The sequence below is a fragment of the Macrobrachium rosenbergii genome, chromosome 4 (assembly GCF_040412425.1).
Source record: "Macrobrachium rosenbergii isolate ZJJX-2024 chromosome 4, ASM4041242v1, whole genome shotgun sequence".
NCBI classification, from domain to species: Eukaryota; Metazoa; Arthropoda; class Malacostraca; order Decapoda; family Palaemonidae; genus Macrobrachium; species Macrobrachium rosenbergii.
Genome location: NC_089744.1, coordinates 33,244,974 through 33,260,475, shown reverse-complemented (window position 1 = coordinate 33,260,475; position 15,502 = coordinate 33,244,974). Strand labels below are relative to the sequence as shown.

Genomic DNA, 15,502 nt, shown 5'->3' with positions numbered 1-15,502 from the left:
GAAAGGTTCCTCCCTCCCCCCCTCTCTACCTCCCTGTATACTGTACTGCAATCGCTGTACGCAAGGCTGCTCTTCACCGTCTAAATTACAGGCAGAACCCACCTCCCGATTACAGGAAACTCCCTTGTGCTCTCTGTAACTTCCCCGTGAATAAAACCACCGAAAAATATCTTCAGTTCCCTCTTCTTCTTTTTTTTGTCTGGGTGTGAGGATGTGTCATTACTGTAACTGATATTTGCGTTTTTATTCGGTTTTTATGCGGGTGATGCGCACGCAAATTACGTTAGGATGTTCTGCCTCTTCAGCTTTATAATTTTTTGTGTATGTGTTGAAGAGTGTTTGGTTGAAAGATAGAGAGAGAGAGAGAGAGAGAGAGAGAGAGAGAGAGAGAGAGAGAGAGAGAGAGAGAGATAATTAGATAGATAGCTAAATAGCTATACAGACAGACAGAAAGATAAAACAAGAGAGATAGTAGACAGATTAATACCAAGGTAGGCAGACAAAGCAGGCTAAATCACATCATTTCACCCACTGTCATCGCGAGGGCATACCTGTCAAATTAAGAGCAACCCCAAATCCCAGCCATAATTACCGACCCTGCAAGCAAGCACTCACCACATAGGCGTTCATGGCTTTTACTCGGCGCATACGATTAACAACACGATACGTTCTCACTTATAATGACGGGTGTGAGCCAAGGTTGCAATTACAGGGCGTTTATTTGACGCACTCTCGTATGCAAGTAGAGTATCAGGTAAAATATTAGGGAAGAATACATGGAAAATTTCGACAGTCGTAGCTACATTTCATCTGAAGTCACGTAATTTTCATTGGGAAAATATTACGGAAAATATTAAAAGGTTTAGCTGAAATGTGTCCGAATTGGAGTCAGTTAAACTCCGCAGAGAAAACATTATGGAAGACTATTAAGAAAGATATTGGCAGTCTTAGCTGATCTATATCTACTAGAGTCATTCCAGTTCTGTTGTGAAAATATCAGGAAGGGTTCAAGGGAATGTACTGTATACATAAGTTTACCTGAGGTCACCTGAAGTCCGCCAGGAAAATATTAAGAGGGTATTTGGGGAAAAAAAATCAGCTGACTCCGCTAAGTTGTATCTAAACTGGAATCAGCTAAACGTCGTCGGAAGATATCGGGGAAGCTAATGTACATTATATTTTTTGTTTATTGAAGTCACTTGAATTCAGTCGGGAAAATAGTGGGGGAAATATTAAGAAAAACAATAACAAGTTTAGCTGAATTTATCGGAGATGGAGTGGGTTTAACCCCAATGAAAAATATCAGAGCAAATATTAACAAGATCTGTGCAGTGTGATCTGATCTAAAATGGGTTCGATGAAACTCTGTCGGAAAATAAAAGAGAAAATGTGAAGAAAATGTACAAAACGAAATGAAAACTTTTGCGAGGTTAACTATATGGCAGCTCCGTACGTCCGATGGAGCCAGTTAAACTAAGTCAGAAAATAAGGAAAATATCAGTATGGGGTAAAATAACAGGGTAAATATAAGGTAAAATATTTGGGAAAATATGAGCAGAATTCCTGCCGTTATCAGTCATCAAGAATGAGATCATCCTTTTTTCCCAGATACGTAAGAATAAGAGGATTCATTATTTCTTAATCTGAATTTTCTCTCTTCTCCTATCTCGAAATCTTCGGAATATAAATGTCCGTTTTAGAGACCCCGAATAAAAACGGTCCGAGTTCAAGTCTGTAAGTGGAAGTCTTATGCGTGTTATTCAGATCTAAGCATCATCCTAATTTTCAGTTGCAAGCTGCATTTTCTCTTCACCCTCCGATTTTTTCAGCAACTTTTGCTAATGTTACGCAATATCAACATTTCAAGGTCGCTCCATGCAAGACGAAACACAAGGAGCTAACATAGGCTTCCGACGATGGTTGCCAACTCAAGTGTTAGGCTTGAAGGTTACGAAGTGATCTTATGCCGCAAGACATTACCCATCTCGGCTGCGTTCTGGATCGTTTCCTTGACGGAAGCGGGCATATGAGACAGGAAGGGAAGTGGCAATGAGGCGGACCCGTCGCATGAGCTGCCAAAGGCCGCACTTGCCAGTGTTGAGCGAGATGGTTTGTTGGCTTCTCGCTTTTATCATTCTACTCTGCAGCTGCTGAATACTCTGCCCGGTGAACATTTTAATATGTGGCTCAGTAACTGTTTTGTACTAGAACTGGAATATGAAATTTAGGGCAAAGGCCAAGCTGAATGAAGCCATTCAGCGCTGTAAGGGAAATTAAGAGTAAAAAGGTTTTAAAGGTGCAACAAGAGGAAAACGACCAGTTGCACTCTGAAACAATTGTAAGGAAAGGGGGGAAAGTAAGATGGAAGAAAGTGAATATGAACGAAGGTACAGTAGAAGGAATGAAAGGGGTTGCAGCTAGGGGCCGAAGGGACGCTGCAGGGAATCAAAGTAATGCCTCCAGAAGACTGCGTAAGGCGCACTGATGGCACTACCCCCCTACAGGGAGTAACTGCTGTGGCACCCACTGCATTTCAGCATGTGCTTTTCAAAACACTTAATAACATCCGTAATAAAACTCACTTCTTTTTTATTATCACTGCTTCTGATACGACAAATGCAACAGATGCATTACTAATCCTGCTTTCTAAAATTTCGTAACGCAGACTGTTGTAGCTACTGCTACCACCACAAATGCTGCTTATGATGACTATATTATTATTATTATTATTATTATTATTATTATTATTATTATTATTATTATTATTTCTAGAAAGGCAGAACGTTGCAAGCCCAGTAGAGAGAGCAATCTAGTTCAGGAATGAAAATGACAATACTGCAGAAAACGATGACGAACCAATGCTAAAAAATGCATTCTTTTTTTTACAGAATTATATTCAATAACAACAAATACACCTTTGAGTTTCAGCTTTGTAAGACCTCATGGTGTGATAAACAACCCAAGTTATTAAACACCAATGAGTAACAACCTGACCTTGGGCGAATGCTTTTTTTATGCTTAATTATCCCTTTATCACTAGGTGGAAGCAAAAACATACATTTATATATGCACTCGTGAACTTGGGAAGTAGATATTGTACCACCCAGTAAATGTAAACATCAAAACCGCTGTTAATGCCATTTAAATGACTTACATGCCGTAGCAATGGGAGAGAGAGAGAGAGAGAGAGAGAGAGAGAGAGAGAGAGAGAGATCATATGACGTATGTTTCCATCAAGGATTCCCGCAGGTATGACCTTGACATTGCAAGGTTTTAATCTACGGCAATAATTAAAAAGTATGACGATGTGCACCTTAGGTGTCTCCACCCATCCTTCCGGGCTGTTGACAAAGGAACATAAGCTGCCTTATCTGATTTAACGCTACTTGGTACTGAAGGAGACTACTTCCTTTTAGGAAATGTTACTGCTACTATTGCTATTATTACTATTAACACTACTTCTATCTAACTAAGGGTGCAGCTTGGCTAGTAATAATAATAAGTTTAAGGAGAAGAATTAAAAGAAAAAAGAAGCAGCTTTTCATAACCTGCGACTATGAAAAGATTATCTCCTGAACAAGAGAATAAGGTATTCATAATTTATAATCCCAGAAAGCATTAGGAGCTTGATCATTTAGCATTTATGAAATTACAATCTTCACAGTTGAGGCCATCTATGGTTTTAAAATATTATAACTGTATATTTTAACAGCACTAAAAAAATTATTAACTTCCCCTTCACAACGCCCTATAACACCGCCCTATAAGTCTTTTAGGAACGCTTTTTCATGAGCATATTTTTTACAAGGCTTTGCATATCGACTTTGTTCTTGGCTACTCGAGTAATCCTTCCCCCTTCACTCGCGGTTTCATTCTCTTTTCCGATTCTTTCAGATGCTATTGAATATCTCCACTAATCTGGTCTCGAGATCCATCTGAAGTGGCAGAAGTGGAGAGGAGGGATCGAATGATAAGGAGGAGAAAAAATGGAGAGAATAAAGTGTAGAAGGAAGTGTTACAGAGAGAGAGAGAGAGAGAGAGAGAGAGAGATACAACAGTGGAGGAAATGTTCGAGAGCAATAGAGGGAGATATTCAATGTTGAAGGAAGTGCTAGAGAGAGAGAGATAGAGGGGGGTGGGGTTGGCTGGACAAAATGCGTGCGGAAATAGTCAAGAGAGACTTGGGTGAGGGAGGGGAGAAGGATTCTATGAAATGCAGAGGAGCTAAACAAAAGAGAGAGAGAGAGAGAGAGAGAGAGAGAGAGAGAGAGAGAGAGAGAGAGAAAGAGCATTACGAGTAAGCTTTCAAAAGCAGCTTTCCCATATTCCGTGTAACGCAATTGATGGATACGATAATTAGACTTAGAAACCTAGTCTCATGCCGTGCATTTCCCACGCTCCCAAGTTTTCGTTCGAAGAAACAGGGGAAAACTAAATTGAAACGAAAATTAAGTGTCACGCTTAATAACTTTTCCATATCTAGCTGCTTGTTTGATAGCTAAGTGTTTTTATTTTCCTCAATAATTATGTGACGAAAAGTAAATGACGCTAGCAAATATTTGCATATATAAAATTACGTTCAATTTGGAAAGAACAAAGTAAAACGCAAGTAACTTTTCAAGATGTATACAGTGATCTCGTCTACATGGCTAACGAAAGGAATCAGCTAATTATTGAGAAAAAAATTGTTTATTCCAACCATTATTTGAGCAAGGTAAAACAAATATTTACGAAAAACTAACGTTACTGGGGTGTGCCTGGTTCCTCAACGCTCACCCCACAAAGTTGCGGCCACACTCACTGCATACACTACTAGACCTAATACAGAGCTTTAAAAAATTGAAGTCAATCACATGGAACGGCATTCTCCCTCAAGAGCGTGTGATCTCGGGCGCCTTTATTGAAACACCTGGTCCAGCCCACCGTACTATATAGTGTAATGACGAAACCTCAAGGCAGCCAATGCTATTTTCCTCTTGTTTAATTATTACAAGAATATGTTATTTTAATACCGATGAATTAATCATTATCGTACCATATATTTGCGAAAGTCTTGAAATCACGTTTAGCAAATATGATATTTTTTCCCACAATGCAGCTTCTATTAAAATAAAAAGTCGGTTTCGTTTCATCTGTCCACTCACCAACGCAGGTTTTAGGTAGATGTGTCATATGCATAGCTTTCAAAAGGCTGAAATCAATGTGTCCGACACCGCAGGCTTACTGTAATAAAGATGCATGATGTTTCTTCAGTAATACATCCCAATGCTTATATATGCAAACAACCCTAACGCCTTATTTTTTGGATTATAAACATGCCGATTTCTATCGATAATATAACAATACAAGCACAAGAATGACGAGCTTGTAACAAAACAGTCTACTACGGTCAAACGCAAACGAACGATGGACTTTTTCTTTTTTATATCTCAATGTAGGTACATAAAGACATCTGGCTATGCGAGTGCGAATAAGTTATTTTAACAATTTCTTGCATGTAAATTACATGTGTAGGTTAATATTCGAAATACGCAAGAAATCTTGTTGCCTGTGAGACTGTCTAGGGGCTGGAGGCGGTGAATGGAAGAACCACTGTTTTATTTATAACATGGCATGACAGCAATGAAATTGTGGTTTCTTTCTACACTACTCTGCATACTTATACAGTTTTTTCTGAAGCAAACAAATAATTATCATAGCCCAGTGCTTTGGTACTTTGGGACTATTTAGCTAAATAACCTATCAAGCAAAATTTAAAATCCCATTCAGTTCCCGTCACCCTTAGTGTTGATGACTTACGTAAGGCATAAAAGGCTAGCCTAGGCATACAATTTTACTTAACGTTGGGCATCGGAACGATAATCAGATAGAATGAAAAATAAAGGTTACAATGAAAACTAATTTTGCATGAAATAGAATGAATGTGTGCTTGAAAGGCCAGTAAAATAAAATACCTGGCGAATCAGTAGCATGGGCCTAGCTTCACTGGTGCTGATTCATGTTTTAGCGGCAAACAATATTAAAGGTTATTTTTGCAGTTTACGGACGTAGATATTACTTTGGTGTCATAATAAAGTGTTTTCATATACACGCAATGAAACTGTGCATAAAATAAATTTTTAATAAGAAAATCTTGTGATTCGAACAGTTTTTGAGCATGGGTCTGTGTGATCTGGGCAATACTAATGAGATGAATCATAATTACTGAAAGCTCATCGTTTTTGTGTTTGATATAAGTAAAGTGTTTGATATAATATCGTCTTTCGTGTTCGTAATTTACATCAGAAAGGGGCCAGGTTTCTCTGTCTATATAAACATTCTCAAATACATTATTAGAGAAATAGCTTAATATTTATCACAATAAACCAACGATATCGGAAACGTTGATTGTCAGCTAATCACGTACTACTCATGCGCAGGTGCCACCTCTTCATCCAGAAGTGGACAGATGAAATGAAAGTTGAAACTGAAACCGACTAAGGTAAACAAACCGACGACAACAAAAAAAAAAAAAAAAAAAAAAACTAGCACAAGCAACCATTTCTTTCGGTTCTAATACTTTGGAACGATATATACCTGGAGAGAATTTATAAATGAGAACTACCATATGAAAGTAATTCTGACTTGAAATAAAACTGTTCCTAAGGGATGGGCGGAACAGTGAAAAAACTTGCCGAATCAACAGGCATATGGTGTAGCCTTTGCATAGTCAACCCCCTTTAATAAAGTTTCCTGTAAAAGAAAACTATTGTGCCGACTTTGTCTGTCCGTCTGCACTTTATTCTGTTCACACTTTTTCTGTTCTCCCTTATTTCCTAAAAACTACTGAGGCTAGAGGGCTGCCAATTGGTACGTTGATCATCCACCCTCCAATCATCAGACATAACAAATTGCAGCTTCTAGCCTCAGTAGTTTTAATTTATTTAAGGTTATAAAGTTAGCCATAATCGTGCTTCTGGCAACGATATAAGATAGGCCACCACCGGGCCGTGGTTTAAGTTTCATGGGCCGCGGCTCATACAGCATTACGAGACCACCGAAAATAGATCTCTTTTCGGTGGCCTTGATTATATGCTGTTGCGGCCGTACAGAAAACTTGATTACGCCGAAGAAACTTCAGCGCAATTTTTACTTGTTTTCCCAAATTACCACCTTAATGACCATTTCTGGTAAAAAGTTTGCGTTAAACCATTAATACATTTTGTACTTGAAAATATAATTTTCCAATGTTTTAATGTGCTCTTTGAACGTTTCTGACATTCGTATTGTTAGGTGGGGGCCTACCTAACCACACCTAACCTAACAACCAAGGGTACCTGGTCCCTCCCCTAGTGAATGATATTAGTTTACAAACTTTCCTTAAACTTACTTTAATCTGAATGAGAGGTATCAATGAGATTAACGTTCTTGTATTTTACTCTCTTTTTGTTTTCCCCCCACATAAAAACCCCACTGTGGTCCCTGAAATTATAGAATATAAGGGGGCTCACTTTCTCTAAAAGTACTCATTTGCTAATGAAAAAATGTCAGAGCACATTAGGAAATAGGAAAAATGGTATTTTCAAGTCCAAAATGCAATAAAGGGTTAAAGTAAAATAATACCTGTTTTTTTTAATTAGTATGGTGTGTCGATTTCTTTTACCAAAGGGAAATTATTACTATTTATACTAGAAATTGAGCAGTTGTGCTTAGAATAAGTAGTTTGAGGGCATGAGTATAGCCTAGGCTACCGAACTTCCTTTCTTGCAATCACCAACCTACGCGACATATCGAGTGATGAAAACGTAAATTACGCAAAGATTTGTTACACATAAAAAATGTAGCTATTTTTTACTTTACTTCGAATACTGGAAATTGTTTTTAACGGTTTGGTTACATCGCCCTGAAATACTCTCTCGTAGTGTGATGTTTCGGAATTTTGTTTAGAAACATCGATTGATAAAATTCATTTTTTTAAACAATCCTAACGCCGATCTAGACAATATCCTACAGGCCTAATTACTGAGAATAATTCTTAATGACTGACAATATACAGCAGGTCTTCTTATGCATCACAGTAACGTGTTTAAACGACGAGTCTTGTTGACTTACTACTAGGCCTACTTACTACTAGGCATCTTCAATAACGAGCGAAACTTTTACTTAATATAATGTAACATATATAAGATGTCCCAAGATCTGATTTCAAAACTGAAATCGTCACTGCACGGGTTTGCTAAAATAAGGCGCTGAAAACTTAAGACGTAAACTGAAGTATATCTTCAAATAATAAGACATTAACTAACTAGCCTAGCATAAAATTATGGGTAGATAAAATTCAGTAAGCTTCGCTAACCTGTCTAATGTTACTCCATTTTCTCCTGAAGAATTCCTGTGTCCATTTCTGCGATTATAAGCTGCACAACGTACCACTATTGAAATAATGAACGAAACAAATCGCAAGATAATTTTCGTGATGATACCCGTAAGGTTGTTCGGGCTGCGACCGCAAGCAGCGCCGTTCAAGAGTCTGGTGGCGGAACACCAAACTATGTAGTACTACTGTACAGATATCTCCAATTCTTGTCCTTTTATGTTTATAACTCATAAAGTGAGCAGAAAATTTAATATGACTGCTCGTGACCACGCTAATTTTTTTTTTTTTTTTACATTCCTTAACTATCTTTTCTTTGAGCTGACGGTAATTTCATTTTGTTAAATACTGTTTCTTTTCACTTAGATTTTGATTTTAATATCTCCAGTTCTTATTAGATTTTGATTTTAATATCTCCAATTCTTGTCCTTTTATGTTTATAACTCATAAAGTGAGCACAAATATGACTGCTAGTGTCCACGCTAATTTTTTTTTTTTTTTCTTTACATTCCTTAACTATCTCTTCTTTGAGCTGCCAGTAATTTCATTTTGGTAAATACTGTTTCTTTTCACTTATTAGATTTTGATTTTAATATCACCTTTATATGCTACTTCATCACTAGTAATTCTCTAATTTGGAATGTTTACATCTCAGGGGCGTCATTTCAGATTTTTGTTTGGGGGGGGGGTCAAAGATGGTTTGGCGAGCGAAGCGAGCCTAACCAGCTGGGTTTTTTTTATTTTGAGCTATTTTATGTGCTTTTTGAAGCCACATGAGCAAGGTATTTCAGCAAAATAGGCAGACAAACAAACATTGTGTGTGATAGAGAAATATAGATAGATAGATAGATAGATAGATAGATAGATAGATAGATAAATAGATAGACAGACAGATTGCTAGATAGATAGATAGATAGGTAGATAGATAGACGGATAGATAGATAGATAGATAGATATAACTTAATGTGGTGACACATTTGAATTTCGGTAGGGATAATGGAAAACCCGCTGCTGTTACTTCTTGGGAGTTGGGGGTGTGATGGGGGCAACTTGAGTCTGGGGAGGCAGTTGCCCCCCCCCAGCCCCCCTAAATGACGCCCCTGTTACATCTATTCCACTCAAATACGTGCCAAAGTTTTTCTTCTGTAGTTAGAAACTTCACTGCTGAGGTCTCTAATAGGCTCAGGTTCTTGTAACCAAAAAATCCAGATACCAAGAACTTATTTTTTTATCACCAAAGGATAGGTAAAGAGGAATAACCACTGATTCATTCTTAACGCATGAGCTTTTGAATTTAATCTTCAGTCGCGCAATAATCCAGTCCTGGTTGATAACCGAACTCCACAGGAAAAACAAAATCTGAGTCATTAACAAATCTTCTGCTTTACAGTTAGTTAGTTCAAAAACATTTTTAATACAAATTTATGATACGTGAGACCTTGAGAACATATAAGCTATACCGTTAAATGAAAAACAATGCACCCTAACATGAGAAATGAGAAACTGGAGATATAGTTTACGCTTTGTTAAATACTGATGAAATAAATTGTCCTTCAAGTAACTTGATTCGTCTCCAAGCCTGTTTCCTCTCTGGTATGATTTTTTTAAGTCTACGAAAGTGTTGCGGGAATATCAGGGGAGCTACTCGTCTTTTTATGGAAGGAGAATGGAATGGTGATATCCACGACGAAAAAAAATGCAAGTCGCTTTGAAATAGCCTGCATTTTACTTCCGTTGTCTTTATGAACACGTCATCAGTTTCCTGCAACGCGCCAATGATTCGGGAAATTGAGTCACCACCTGAAATAACTTGGAAAACCTTGATCTGATGCTTCATTGGTTATTAGCAACGGGTAAACTACATGTATAAGTGTAACCCACTTACCCCTCTTCTATTATGTCCGTGGAGTAAACCTGTACTTACAATTTTAACCGTTTCCTAGTATCATGTTGATCGCTGACTTCCCATATAAGTTCAGAATTGAGAATTGAATGGCCGAGCTCAGTAGAGCGCGTTCTCCCTATTTCTTCATTGAGGCCTGGGAAATTCGCCATCCTAACTCTGTAGTGCGATGTTACTCAAACCTTCTCGCATTAAACACATCCACATTTATCGTAGTCTGAACGCCATGGTACAAATGGCTTCCATTTGGTTGCTCGGGGAAAAATGCGCCGTTCACGGCGAATTATACTATATCTTTTTTTTCATCTTTTATTTTAAAATGTTCAATGCACAATATACATAGTCTCGAATTGCAATATTACATGAAATCTCCCGTACCAATGTTCCTCAGTACCTCTCTTTAAACCTATCTTATTTTTTTTTTCTTTACTATTTTTATTTTACAAAAATGTTCATCATACAACATTTACCTTATATTTAATAACAATTTTCTTTCATCTGTTACCATACACAACACTTAGTCATTAACATTCAAAATGTTTTGGTAACATACACCTTAGGAAATAAGTTTTTAATTTTCAACTTACAACTCTCCATCAACAGCTTTTTCTGAAGATTCCTCTTATGTTTTAGAATGCTAAATAAAACGTTACTACTTATATTCTGTCTTTTCCCATTCCATACTGTTAATAGAAAATCAGTAATAAGAACTACAGCACAATTATGAACTTTATTAGTATTACAATTAAAATAAAAAAGAACAACATGAAGAAAACTTTGATTTCTTAAGTTACATAATGTTTTCAAGGCTATTTTTAAACATTTTACCAGCTGTTGAATCTGATCACAAAACCAGAAGGTATGGAACACATCCTGTCTACAACCGCAAAGATCCATGCCCACATTGTGGTTGTAGAGAGGATGTGTTTCATATCTTCTGGTTTTGTGATCAGATTCAACAGCTGGTAAAATGTTTAAAAACAGCCTTGTTTACATTATGAGAGCAAAGTTTTCTTCATGTTGTTCTTTTTTATTTTAATATATCTAGTACGGATTCAATAGACGTTTCTCAAGAACAACGTTTCGAAGGGTGTCTGTTTGCAGAAAGTGCATTCCGATACATCTAGTCTGGCCTAAGAGACCAACCGATATAACAACCTCAAAAGGAATTTAAGAAAAAAAATTATGCCTTATTGTATACATACATAAAGGCCTGTGTTTCATGTGCATGCACACATAGTCATATATATATATATATATATATATATATATATATATATATATATATATATATATATATATATATATATATATATATGGTGATTTGCGGTCCATACTCATACCCTGCGCTCATATAGCAAGAACTCAGAAAAGTATTCTGTATACACACATTTACGAGTATATATATAAATTTTATACACACACACACACACACACACACACATATATATATATATATATATATATATATATATATATATATATATATATATATATATATATATATATATATATATATATATATATATATATATATAAAATTTATATATATACTCGTAAATGTGTGTATACAGAATACTTTTCTGAGTTCTTGCTATATGAGCGCAGGGTATGAGTATGGACCCGCAAATCACCATACCTTTGGATTTTGGCGCTTTCAGTAGCAGTTAGGGCAAACCGTGCTATTATACTCTTGTAGTGACGTGAAAAGCGTGATTGCCTTTGGCATCGGCAGAAAATGCTCATCTGGCATTTCTTAGGACAGCAGTAGCCTGACCTGACTCATGTGGCGGTCATTAGCCATAAGAGAGATAGAAGAGAGATGTATAGAATATACAATTTAGGCCAAAGGCCAAGCTCTGGCACTTATGAGGTCATTCAGCGCTGAAAGGAAAATTGAGAGAGATTAAAATGTGTAACAGGAGGAAAACCTCACAGTTGCACTATGGAACAATTGTTAGAAGAGGATGGAAAGTGAGGTGGAAGAAAGAGAATGTGAATAGAGGCACAGTAAAAGAATGAAATGGGTTGCAGCTAGGGGACGAAGGGACGCTGCAAAAAACCGTATGTAATACCTGCTGAAAGTAACACCCCTCTAAGGGGCATAAGAGGGAGAGAGACTCATCCACCATATAGGGAACATTTCCATCCACAAAGTGTTCACAACTCCTCACTAAGTGCTTCTCTGTTATGGGATACAGTGAACTGAGAATCCCATACCATTTTAATTGACTAACCTGATTTATACACACACACACACACACACACACACACACACACACACACACACACACACACACACACACACATACATATATATATATATATATATATATATATATATATATATATATATATATATATATAGACGTAGGAGGGTGATTTATTTGGAGGGTAACACCAAATTTGCCCGAATTTCAGAAACCCCTGAGTTTTTTCAAGTTGCCATATATCTGTGTAATAGACACCAAACAGCTGTTAAATTATGTGCAGTAGGTACGAATTTAAAGAAGTTTAGCAAAACCATGTAGCTACTATTCTTTTTTCATTCAGTGTCCATGCATACATCCTGTCTGTTTTTGTAATCAAATGGGGATATTCTAAAGTAAATGATAAATTGATAATCATAATTCATGTGCAGTTATTTATTACCTGGTTAACTTACAAACACAAGTTTATCATCATTTTTATTCTTATTCTTGTTATTTTTTAAATTATAGAATTATTTTCCTTACTACGAATGCCCGAATATCCCAACCCATTTGCCCGAATTTTAGCAGATTCCTGAATCCAGGGGAGGCAGTTCCCAAACCCCTGCCCCCGCCTCCTACGCCTGTGTATATATATATATATATATATATATATATATATATATATATATATATATATATATATATATATATATATATGTATATATACATATATATATATAAATAACTTTCATCAATCTATTAAGCATTATTAAAAACAGGTCCTTTTATTTCATAACGATTGCTTTTGGGTTTGTTTCCGAGAAGCTAAACATATCCGCACGAGACTTGAGTGTGGTTTATCACATAAAAAGTGCTTTTAAATGCCCAAAGTTGAAGTTGATGATGCCCAAAGAGAATTAATGCCATGCACCGACCTTACAAAGCCTATTCAAACCAAACTTTTTCTTGGTATAAAAAAGAATTCGGGAAATTTATCACAAATAGCTTCAAGCAACAAAATGACATTTTCCCCGTTCAGCGGAACAGAAACACTATGTCCAAATGGCTTTGATTTGAATCTCTTCTGGACTCTATATATTGATTTAGAGTTACAGAACTCCGGTTAAATGTGTTGTTTGAAGAAAAGGGTTATTAAAAGAGAACAAAGGAAGATCAAACATTTTGAAGTTCCATGAATTTGGGGAAAAATATACCGAGGCAAACTGGCGGGAAGTTTTGACGTTGAAAGATGAGGACCAACTTGGGAGCAGGCCTCCACTTACAATGCTGTTGTTGATTGCATCAAAAACTCTAGTGGCTTATACGTCGGAGCATCTTAAAACACTGGGAAATTATCTCCTTTCTTGAACGATAACAGTCCTGGTAATAACCATTCTTCTGTAATTTAAAAGTTTACCTATTTATTTATTCATTCTTCTCCTTTTTTTCAGTCAGGCGGAACGAAGCCAGGGATGAACGAGGCATCGAGCACTTGGCGAGGTGCATCAAGATGGCAGAACCCCTCGTCCAGACTCCGGAGTACATTTTTCCTCTTACAGTTGCAGAGATCAGAAGCGTTTGCAGGTATGAAGGAAGGGAATAGAGAGGGGGGGCAGGGGGCCGCAATGGAACAAGATAGATAACTGACAGTTAACAAACAGATAAACATTACATATAAAATCAGCATTATAGGTCAAAAGCAAGCTGAGAGTTCTGAGGCTTTAAGGCACAATTTTCTTTTTCTTTTTTTTTCTTGTATGCGACTGAAGCCTATAGTTATCATAAATGGCTCAAGAAACAACTGTAAGGAAAAAAAATTAAATGAAGCAGAAAACATCTTGAGAGAGCCAATTCAGATGACAATAAGAGCGATCGGCAGTAGGGCATTTATATGCATCAAGTACGTTCAAAGCGCTGACGGAGAGTTCATTTATGATACTTAAAGAGTCAGAGAACCATTATAGTAAATAAACGCTCTTGAAAGAATGAGCACGGTAAGTTTCACAAAATATGATAGTGACACACGCGAGGAGGGAAAAGAACATTCTCAGCTCATCTGATAGTGTATTGCATATTGTATTGTATTGTATTGTATTTTGTCTAATTAAAAATAAAAGTGCACATTTCTATTACAACGTCTTAGGTGTTTTATATGAAAACAGTGTTGCAGGGATATCTGATACAGTTCAAATGATTTTCGAATCAACAGGATTAGTTTACCAACAAAAACTTTTCAGAAACTCTCAGATGGATGACAGAAACAAAGTAAACTTCAAAATCACCGATGTTCCCTGGAAGAATTTCCTGCTCAGTTCAGTTCTTCGAATAATCACTTTCTCGATACAAGCGATTGAAATGTTTGAAGAATTTTTTTTTAGTACGCAATAGACAGACTAACAATTTTGTGTACACATCAGCATTTTTAAATCTTTGAGGTATCAAACCAGCCAAAAACAATGTTTCCTTTTATCTTCATCTGTTTATTTTATCAACATTTCTCAAAATTTAGACCTACCTCAGATTTTTTTTCCCCCCCTTTTAGGATGTGGGACGGATTCGTCGACTGTGTGAACGAGTACACGGCGACTTACCTGTCACCTACGCAGAAGCATGAATTTAACCAGGCCATACGCAGCTCCATCGAATCCATCCAACAGCTGTGCGCTGGGGAGTATGACTACCAGAGATGTGAGTGATAGGTCAGCTTTCTGCTGACGCCTTCCTTCCTTATCTGAAGAGGGAGGGGAGAGAGAGAGAGAGAGATCATATTACCTTCATACTATATAAGAATCCAGTTTCTCTCCCTTCACATATACACACACGAACACACACACACACACACACACACACACATATATATATATATATATATATATATATATATATATATATATATATATATATATATATATATATATATATATATATATATATATATATATATATATATATATTATATACACAAAAAACATATATATATATATATATATATATATATATATATATATATATATATATATATATGTGTGTGTGTGTGTGTGTGTGTCTGTGCGC

General features: G+C 36.5%; 2 protein-coding genes across 2 annotated transcripts in view; one reads left to right on the top strand and one right to left on the bottom strand.

The window, feature by feature from the left end:
* Window positions 1-8,485, bottom strand: part of LOC136832440 (ATP-dependent RNA helicase glh-2-like) — an 87,700-nt gene extending 79,215 nt beyond the window's left edge. Inside the window, exon 1 of the mRNA XM_067093321.1 lies at window positions 8,336-8,485. The gene's annotated coding sequence lies outside the window, so the exon portion shown is untranslated. The remainder of the gene's footprint in view (window positions 1-8,335) is intronic.
* The window catches only part of LOC136832467 (uncharacterized), a 38,988-nt gene that overhangs the window by 18,615 nt on the left and 4,871 nt on the right, over window positions 1-15,502 (top strand). The window contains exons 3-4 of the mRNA XM_067093329.1: window positions 13,900-14,032; window positions 14,991-15,136. Of these exons, the coding sequence (XP_066949430.1) occupies window positions 13,900-14,032; window positions 14,991-15,136 (279 nt within the window). The remainder of the gene's footprint in view (window positions 1-13,899; window positions 14,033-14,990; window positions 15,137-15,502) is intronic.